Source organism: Seriola lalandi, unplaced genomic scaffold, assembly GCF_002814215.2.
Source record: "Seriola lalandi dorsalis isolate HSWRI2012SDOR001 ecotype SW California unplaced genomic scaffold, Sedor1 jcf7180002054658, whole genome shotgun sequence".
In the NCBI taxonomy this organism is placed as follows: domain Eukaryota; kingdom Metazoa; phylum Chordata; class Actinopteri; order Carangiformes; family Carangidae; genus Seriola; species Seriola lalandi.
In genome coordinates, this window is record NW_019525211.1 from 370,800 (window position 1) to 381,399 (window position 10,600).

The window sequence follows — 10,600 nt, forward strand, 5'->3', positions numbered from 1 at the left end:
GGGGAGGGAGGGAGACAAATTAACGGGATCAGCTGGGAGGTGTCTCTTCTTATAGTAACTGACCTGCAGCCAAGAGATCCCACCTCGAGAGGAGCCACATCCTGCCTGACGCACGGCGCCCCTCAGATATACTGTAAATCCATCACACCCAAACCAGGACGTTACGAAACGGGGGTTCACTGGGCTGATAACCTTTCATAGTTCACAGTAACCTCTCTTTGGATGATCTACACGCTGATACCCACTATCCTATTTGCTTCATGTCATCCTAACCAGCCTATTACGTCTATTTGTGTGATTGATCTTTCATCAGCTTATAAGCAATATATTGCGAGTGCCAGTGCACCTTTCTAATTAATATCATGTGACAAAATGCGGCCTACCCCTCCAAAGTCCAATCAGATATTAACAGGAAAAAATGGCCTAAGTGTACTAAACTTATTGACTCAAGCAATAGTCTAGAGTTAATGACCGATTGGAGGCATTTGTATTCTTTGGAGTCGACTTCTGGCTTTACACTTTCATGCTTTCTGAACTACTCTGCCGTCACTGCGCCGCATTTTACATGTGAAGATTTTACTTTTTGCTCCAAGACATTTTTCTAACAGCTGTACTTGTCACTTTGCAGATGAAGATTTTACACATAAAACACATGATCCGCTTGTAAAAAATGACGCATTCAGGGCCATTTTTCAACTGTGAATATTTCTACTTCTCAGACTTTAAAGTTAGTATCTTGATGCAGCCCTTATCCCTGTATAAGAATCATACCTTTAAGCAGTCTAGAAATTATACTGCTTTCATTTTACTTGTAATGTTTTGTTTTGTATAATAGAGTATTGCATTATGGTTTTACTGTTTTTACTTTAAATGATTTGAATGCTCTCCCCACCGTAGTCAGCTTGTTAAATGATGCACAGTTACACATTAAACCACCCTTTCAGATAGAATTACAGCCGTTAGTAAAAACAATGATGAATCACTCTGAAAGGAACTATTTCATTTCATACATTTTGATAGTTAATTCCATTTTAAATCTTAAACAATTCTCTACAATATTGAATATTTGTGACTAAATTAGGAACAATCAAAGTTAAAGATTCCCTCCAGACATGTTTGAAGAAATATTAAAATACTCTTAATTCTTAAAATGACATTTACACCTCCTCCCTCACTGAAAAATCCACAATTGATGAATATACAATTATTTCTTATTTTAAAAGTCTAACTACTGGATATAAGATGTCTCTTACATCACCTAAAGTCAATTCTCTCTTGTGTGTGCAATGCAGATGTCACGTTTCCACATCACACTGGTGTAAATTGTGGATTGGACCGGGATTGACTTCCGATTAGTCATGAAACCACAAATCATGCTCCAAGGGACAAGCTGTAAACTCTGATTTAAAGTGAGCATAGAGAAACTTTTCTCTTTCGTCAGGTAAATTAAAAAACTTTTAGTGTCCCAACTCTAAACATGCATCATTCTGCACAGTGAGGGTCCATGCCCCATGCAGGAGAAGTAACAATGACCATAACACATTTTTGAGTGGAGGGTCACTTTAAAGTTTGGGGGGGGGGGGGCAGTTATTAAGAGTTAAATTTAATTTAAAAAAAAACAAAACTCAGCTAATCTGATTAATGAGGATAGTGGTCTGCCACCATAAGCAAACAAGACCACATCAGATTTTGATTTAACTGTTGTTAAATCCTAAATGGTGCATGAAAAATAACTTACCTCATCTTTTCCCAACAGAGCCCCACCCGATTTGAAACAGTGAGAAGAGCACAGACAGACACGCAAATACAAAAGTCTCTCAATATAAATTAAGCAAAGCTGTTCTAATTTTGTGTCCTTGCATGATCCCACTGCTTACAATAAGAAGCTAATTGAGAAAATATGTTTGCTGGACCCTTAAGTGAAGGATCTGAGTACTCCTTCCAACATCGGTGACACATTACAGTCACGTTATGTTAATCTGAGCTTAACAACTGATCTGAAAATAGATCATTTTACTGTATTTGTTGTTACAAGCTCTGGAGAAAAAACTAAACCACAAAAAAAACGAAAAACTTCCTGAAACAGATTGATCTGCTCCAGAGACCATGGCAGTTTTCCCACTTTACAAAAGAAAAGTAGGACTTTAAGACTTAATTCAACATTTCATGACTTGTTACGGCATTTTGTTAACACTGTGCAGATCCTCCACCTCAGGTTTATAACCGCTGGCGGGAAAATTGAGAACACAGAGAGAAGCCAGTTGCAGTAGCCTTATCTCGTATCGTCCAGGCAGAGAGCTCACCCTCCAGTTTTCTCCAATTATCCCTCAGTGGAATAGGAAAAATGGTTGAAGTTAATTGGCTGGAGTGGATCGTTCTCAGATGTGAAGCAAAACTGATACAGATGGAAATATAAGAAAGAGAACTGAGGCGGAGGGAGGGAGGGAGGGAAGGAGGGAGGGAAGACGCTTGATTGGAGAGGAGGAAACTTTCCCAGAGAAAGCCATAAAACTGATTGATGACTTCCCTCGAGGAATGTTTCCCCAGGTGTGCTTTGTGTGTGTGTGTGTATGTGTGTGTGTGTGTGTATGTGTGTGTGTCTGTGTGTGTGTGTGTGTGTGTGTGTGTGTGTGTGTGTGTGTGTGTGTGTGTGTGTCAAGTAGTTACAGTGCACTTAAGAAATGCTATCCTTGGAAGCAGGACAAGTGCAATAAAGTAAATTGAAGGGCGAAATAGCACGTTTATGCGTCAATATTGCACTTTGGCAGCATAAACACAAAGACACAAGAGATTTCAGTGAGCTGAGATGAAGATAGAGGTAGAGGTAAATTGGTGCCATTATTGAATGATTCAAATAACATAAATGCTAATGGATAACAGAAATCATCCCTAAAATGAAATAAGAAAAATGTTTAAGTGCTTAATAAAACACTTCAGGTGGTCTTTGACAGGTGCGCTGCAATGCCAACGTTTGAACCCTGCAGCAAAGAGTGTGCTGAGACTCAAATCAAAATAAACAAAATACCACGGAGGTGTAATTATAAAAGTCAACATTAAGCCACCATGACAGAATAAGAGCAGATTTCACAATACAGGGGCGTCTCTTTGATGGATTAGCTGTGCTCAAACTTTTTAAGTGCTACAATATGGCACTGTGCTTTGTTTTAATTATCAGATACTGTATGGGCATGAGTTTAAGGTTTATAGAAATTATGTTTTTTTATTTTACATCTGTGGTTTACATTTATTTCTCATGTACAGGAGGAAAGAAACAACACCTACAACTTTTTGTGCCAGAGTGTGTAGTTGTATTGACCTGGAAACACATTTCAAATAAATTCATTTTTATTTATATAGAACCAAATCAATATCACTTTTTTTGTAAAATTAACTCTCTGATGGAAAGATTTGTTGCTATGGCCCAAAAAAAATCAGAAATTAGGTAAATGTTTTTATCTTAAGATAATAGATAAAACAAACATTAACAGTAAATTAGTATAGATGAATATTAATAGTTTTAAAAGGAGGATCCCATTTTCATTCCATCTTCAAAGGGAAGTTTAAGAGAACAGAAAAAATTATCTGAAGACAATGGGTGTACCGCAAAGATCCATGGTAGGTCCTCTACTATTCAGTTAAATAGCAATGATCTCCCACAACATTGTAGCCAGATAGAATAGCAAATATATGCTGACGACACTGTTTTACACACCTCTGCATAAACGGTAACTAATAAGTGCTATGGAAAGGTTTACATGTATTAGTTTGAATATTGGTATTGCAAAGGATATATTTTTGTCCAATACCAATATACAGCACTCTGATTTTGACATCATCTCATCAACAGTGGAGCAACTGATATTATTTAATTTAGATATGTGTATCAGTATCATTATTGCAGGATACTGGAGAAACTGGAGAATCTTATGAGCTTTGAGATATTTATCTGGACCTTCCTCTGTTATGTGATTTTAGATACACTTGTTGCTGATGTACAGTGTATAATTTTGTATTGTGTCCTACAATGCTTGTTTTATGCTCTTCTGTCATTGTATGTATGTTTTAATTGTGCCCTGCCAGGGGACTGCAGCAAAAGGTTTCTCTTTGTAGCTTTGACCTGGAGGATCACCTCTGGTAACTAAAGGTTTGTATTAAAAACACACAAAATTACGTTTGTCTTCAGAAATCTGCACAAAGCATATCCTTGACAGTACGTTGGTTTTTGTTTTAATGCAACAAGAAAGATGTCTTTTTAAAAAAACAAACAATCTTGATTGAGCTCTTTGGCTCTTAAACTTGGTTGGCAAACGCAGCAGAGTGGAAAATGACCCTGGCTGCCATGAATCCAAATGCAATGTTTTTTTGTTTTTCCTCCATTCCCTCACTTTGTCCCTGGCATGAGTGCTGACAGGTGTTGGATGGAGATGTTGTTTTGTACTGGAGGAAAAACTCACTGTAAGTTAACCTGCTGCGTTCAAGGATCAATAGTCAAGAAAAAGACCACTGTCAAATGTCCAGAATGGTTTACCTTCTGCCTATGATGATGTAACAATACCTTGTCCTTGAAGGGGAACAGATGACAAATAGCAGCAGGTATATATCATCGTGGTGGTCTCAGGGCTTAACATATTAACCATGGATGTTTGTTACATGTGAACCCCTCTCTGATGTATCTCTCCCTTCATTTTCTGTCACATCTTGACTTAGTACTGTCCATTAAACACTCCATGATTTCCTGTGTAATATGATAAAAAATATTGTGTATGGTCCAGTAGTATTTTTTTTGTAACTATTAAGCATTTTTGTCTCAGGTTGTGGTTGATGGACGGTTCGTGGGTATTATGCCACATGTGTCAGGTGATGACAGAAATCTGACTGGCCTGACCTTGTATAATAAAACTTTAAATATAAATATTTGTCAGCACCACTCTTTTGAAATGCATTACATACGACTTCCTTTGAAGATACAGTTCATATGTAATGCATATTTGAAGTTTTATTACGCAAGGACAGGCCGGTCAGATTTCTGCCATCACCTGACACAGTACCCACCCACCATCCATTAACCATCACCCACAACCTGAGACAAAAATGCTGAATAGTTACAAAAAGTATTTCCAATTAAAACTCCTAAAACATATCTGAACATGGGAGTGTTGTTTTTTGGAGATAGTACCTTTTGGAGATAGTTATCATTGCATCTGGAAACTATCAATTTACTATTAGTTATAGATTTAACTGTGGAAATATTCCATTATCAAGGGAGATTGCATCACATTGCTGGATAAATAAAGCGTAGAAAGGCACGTTGGTATTTCAAATGCACCTGGAGGTTTTGTCTGCGAATAAAACACAAAGGGTCAAAATTGGAACAGCACTTTTTATTGATTATTATTGTCAAACTGACACATTTGTGGCCAAGAACTCACAGATGCTTAAACACCGTTTTTTAACTCAATTACTTGATGCACATTTGAGTTAGACACATGGTGTTGACCGTTTTCTGTTGATCCCATGACTCATAAACTGCCTCTTTTATATATTCAGTGATAAATTCAACACAACTAGTACAAGTAACAGACGCAATACCATTTTGTCTGCTCTTTGTTTTGCTCCTCAGTGCCCTCCTGTGGCTGGACTTGGCACTACTGCTGTGTGTCTCTTGAACCCTACAGCAGCCCTCACATTTTCATTAGTAGGCAGAGAGAAGAGGATAAAACAGGAAACTGACCTCCCACTCATGACGGAACAGGCCTTTTTTCACTAGGCCCTTGTTAGAAATGGGCTCTGCCTCCAGGTAACATGTAATAAAGATCTGCAGGAGACAGTACAACATGATTAATGTCAGAGTGCAGACCAGATTATTTTTGGTTGACAATAAAAATTGTAATTTATAGATCGGTGCTCACAGCGTGTGTGTGTGGTCCTGGCAGAGGAAAAAAGGTTTGGGCTGAATCTGGGGGAAACGAGAGCTGCAGCCGTTCAGCTCGGAGTCTGTAAAACATCTGCAAAGAACACACGTATCCTTATCAGATTTAACTTCTGCCCTCAGCATTTAATACATCAGTAATTTGGGTGCATTAAATATTAATGGGATACAGGAACTTGATGGATTTATGCTGCCAGCGCGGACCACCAAAAAGTGATCATAGGAAGTAGTTTTAGTTTGGAAAATGAATAGGAGGAACTACAGTAGACATTAAAGACACAGGACTCAGAGGTCAGAGTAGCCACACAGCTTTCTACATACAGATGAAGAGGAAGATGATGATGATGATGATGATGATGATGATGATCTACAGAGGTCAACGCTGACCGTTTCACCCAGGAAGTAAACTGACAACTTTCTCTCACTGCTTCAGTCACCTAAACATAGAAAACATAGAAAGAAAACTATTATTTAAATATATTTAAAGTGAACATTTTTGAACAAGCGATCCATCTTTTTACTATATTATATAAGTATATTTGGTCTTTCAGGGAAAATGTATTCCTAATTTGGATATTTGAGGTTGAGATGACCTGACCTGGGGCAGAGATCGGGGAGACTCCAGGTTGGCTTCAGGGCTCTGATGCTCACCGTGTCCCTCCTGCAGGGTTAGAAAGGGACTAAAATCACTATTAGTTCACACTTCCATCAATGCAAATACAGTCTGAAAGTTACTAATTGATAAGAAGAAACAGAAAGTGCCTTGTCTATGGTGCATGAAATAATTAAAGTAAAATATATTCAAATGTAAAATTATTACTTTTCAAACACATTAGAGTATGGTGTGTTTTCGATTTCTTTATTCACAGTGTGATATTGAAGTGCAGTCAAAAATGTGTGATACTTGTGTCTATGATTTCTGTCCTTTTTCTCCCATATCACACTCAAAGTAATGTGAAAAAATAAATTACAAAGGGATCACTTCAGGGCCATTCTAGACAGGGGGAATGATCAAAACTATCTCAGTTTACATATGGAGATGCTTTTCTTGACTTTAGAACTTCTCTTTGTTTGATACAGTATACATATTGCATTGTATAAAGTACAATATATACTTTTATCTCCCTGAGCTCCACTTTTTTCTAGCTTTTCTACCAACAATAAAACGTAACAGCAACGGCACATATGCAGTTCTAGAGACCATTATGTCTGTGTAACTGCACCTTTTATATTCACACTGCACAGGAATGGCAGCTCCTTCAATCTCCAGGCCTTAAGGTGATGTTGGAGGAGTGAACTAAAGCAAGTGTAAAAGTGAAACAAAGCAAAACCACTAGGTGGCAGCATTATGCAACTATACTATGATCAAGCTTTAGCAGGGTTTGTTGCACACAGGACACTCTTTTTTTAGCAATTTTTACTCACTCTCCAGGCGTACTGACATCGTATTTCTAATTATTACAAAGCTCACCGACCATCACTTCACCTCTACAGTCAGTCAGAGGTGCTCGGATGATCTTCCAGACACTCTGGCTCAATGCTGTCCTCATGACATTTCACCACAAAGGTCTTGACCTTGTGATCTCCAACTGCAGTTATTATTCCATCAGAGTTTGGTTTGTTTACCTGGTCTTGTGAGTTTAGTTCAAGTGAGAGAAAGACAGAAAATTTGATAACTGTAGCATCAAATTATCATTAAGTTAGACACAATATACAGAGAAAATGTGAGAGAAACAGAAATAAGAGGCAAATTCTTCTGGTAACAAAATGTGCTCTCATATATTTTAGCAGATTTTTCTTCAACAAACTGCAGAAAAAACAAACAAATATGCAACATTATTATGTATAAAAAGCATTTTATTCAACATGAAAAACTGTACATATTGCAATTAAAGATGGCAGTTAGGGGTAAAAAATAAGTCATATGTACCATATAGTGTTGGCATAAGAAGAGATGTAACAGCGTTCACACACATATAACACTGAAAGAGTCTCAACATGGTAAAGGCTTCAAACCTTAATCCAAATAGATGAGTGTTTTAAAAGGTGCAACAGTTTATAAAAGGCTAAAACCATTTCTATAAAAATAACAGGAGAAATTTAGTGTTAAATTGTACAAAGCATAATCTCACACCAATGTAACTCTCAATGTAAACTATCACTAGATTTGGCACCAGAAATAAAGTTAAAATAAGATTTTTCATTCAAAAGCTGAAATAGTTAAAATAATGTAAATATATGCACTGGACTTTGCCTCCAAGAAAACAGTTAAAAACATGCCAGCCAAATTCTAAAACTGAGGTTTTGTGTTGTCTTCTGCATTTTTCTTTCTTTCAAAGTGTTTTCCTCATAGTTCCCCACCGTCATGCGTCTTTTGCTCTTCTTTCTTTGTGTTGTCATTCACTCCTTCTTCTTCAGTGCTGTCGCCCCCTGCCTCGCCAGCCCCTCCTTTTTTCCCCATGTCTCCTTTCCACACCTCCTTAAGGCATTCTGACAGAGGGAGAGAAAAACAACATGAGGAGGAAGAAGAGGTTTCAGCAACACAGTTTGCTTTCAATCAGAGGGAAGAGAGAGGGCTGGGATGTTTGGATTTCAGTGAGTTCATGTGCAAAACTAAAAGTATTTTTATTTTGTTGGCATTCATTCCTGTTTCATTTCCTTTGGATCCACCTTGTAACTTGTGTTTGAGACAGCGCTCTTAAAGAAAGACAATGTAAAATAATGGGACAGATCAAGAGTGTTGGACGAGACTTTACCAAACACGTCTCTGTGCTGAAGTGAAGCTAACCCCACTTTCTCTGTGTCCCCTACCTAGCTCTGATGTCTTGAGGATGTGGCTCTCACAGAGGAAGTTCTCCAGTCTCTGCTCCTGATGATGGAAGTACCAGTCCTCCACCACCTCCTCATACTCCTCCAGCATCGTCTCACACTGCACAACACACACAATCAGATATTAAGTTTATATTGAGGTCTCTGAAATAAATCAGTTGTGTTCCAATTTTCCATTTCCCACTGCTCCACAAGTGCTGTACTTGACAACAGCAGGACACACAACCCTACCTGTTTCTTCATGTCCGACACCTCTACAGACGGCTCGTCCCACAGTTCAAACGGCATGCCCAGATCCACTTTAACTCCTTTGTGGACCAGGTTCTTCAGAGTTGTCATGGTCTGACTGGCTCCCTGCAGTCACACAAAATAGCGATCTGTCAGTTTTCTATACAAAGTTAATGAAATGTTTGAAAATGACAAAAATCAAACAAGAAAATTTTAAATTTTAGGCATGGTTGTTAATAAATGATGAAGCACAAGTTTTTGGTAGAGGAACTCAGACTTAAGGTCACTGACTAAACACACAGGAAACACAGGCACACTACTTACAAGCAATCCTTAATATTTTCCATTAGAAAATCAAAACTTCTCATTCTTTCCTGTGCTCTTAACTCCATTAGGAACATACAATGTATGTAACTGGGTGTGAAAAATGTTAAAACATGAGCAAATTAACTTGACCTTGGCATATCGAAGGCTGCCCGGCCTCTCTGCATGGACGTTATACTGCAGGATGCGCTCACATATGTTGTCCAACGCCTCTGTCAGCCGAGTCTCCCTGAAGTCAAAACACATGTTTAAATGTTGGCCTCACACACACATAGACACACGGCAGAGTTGTAGGCTTTCTAACAGTTTAAACAATGCAAGAGTGAGATGTCCTCTTAAAGGGTAACTCCATAGATTTAACAAATAAAGCAGAGTTCTCTAGTGGTGGGGAATAAAACTCATTTTTTAATATCAGTAGTGAAACTGGAGAAGTTGAGAAAAGTCTGAAGAAATAACAGCAGTGACATGGACTCCTTTGTAAAACAGCATGTAGCTAATAATTGTCTTCTCCCCATGTTAAAGTTATATTCCTCAGACAAGAGTTAACTTACGACGTGTTGTATTTGATCTTTCTTCTTCTCTTGCCTGTATCCAGCACTTCTCCAACCTCCAGCACTTCTTTGGAGCGGCCGGTTTTCGCCAGAGCATCCTGCAGCTCCACTGTCAGAAACTTACACACTGACAGACAAGAAAATACAACCGTAAAAAGCCGTAAAAACTTTGTTCTACCAGCGTGCATGTCAAAGTTTATAGGCAGACAGAGGACAGAGACATTTGTAAACAAATAGCACCATATCGGCGGCTAGCTAGTGTCGCTTTCTCGTCCTACCTTCGCATTTATTCGGCAGCCTCTCGTCTTCGTCTGCTGCGACAAAGCAGCAGACACAAAACAAAGCCAGAAAGAAAACATTCATTGCGACAGTTTGCTTTAAATCCCACAGGCGACCTGGAAGTTTAATATTTCGGCAGCCACATCGGCATTTTTGACGGCGACTTGCCACTGCGCATGCGTAGCCGATCCCCGATGTTTCGATTTCAGGAGGGAAGGTCGATAGAAGAAAAACTCAACTCCAAAAAAAATACGTATGTCATTTGTATTTATTCTCATATTTTTCATTTTTTTACTTTCTAAAAGTCAGCATACCACTTCTCATTTGTCTGACCCCCTGCTCATATTATTTTACATATATAATTTTAAATGTTTGCTTTAATATCAACATAATTCTGCGAATTTTAATTGTAACTTTAGATTATAACTAGTATGCTAATATGTAGCCTAGCCGTTTTTAC

General features: G+C 38.2%; 1 protein-coding gene across 1 annotated transcript; it reads right to left on the reverse strand.

Moving 5' to 3' along the window:
- Positions 1 to 7,765: 7,765 nt before the first annotated feature.
- cnpy4 (canopy FGF signaling regulator 4) lies at positions 7,766 to 10,316 on the reverse strand. Its single transcript, XM_023420807.2, has 6 exons — positions 10,140 to 10,316; positions 9,862 to 9,988; positions 9,443 to 9,539; positions 8,990 to 9,112; positions 8,741 to 8,858; positions 7,766 to 8,419 (listed from the first exon to the last, which is right to left on the reverse strand). Exons 1-6 carry the CDS (start codon positions 10,222 to 10,224, stop codon positions 8,277 to 8,279), a joined length of 693 nt encoding a protein of 230 aa, XP_023276575.1. The 5' UTR covers positions 10,225 to 10,316; the 3' UTR covers positions 7,766 to 8,276.
- Positions 10,317 to 10,600: the final 284 nt, after the last annotated feature.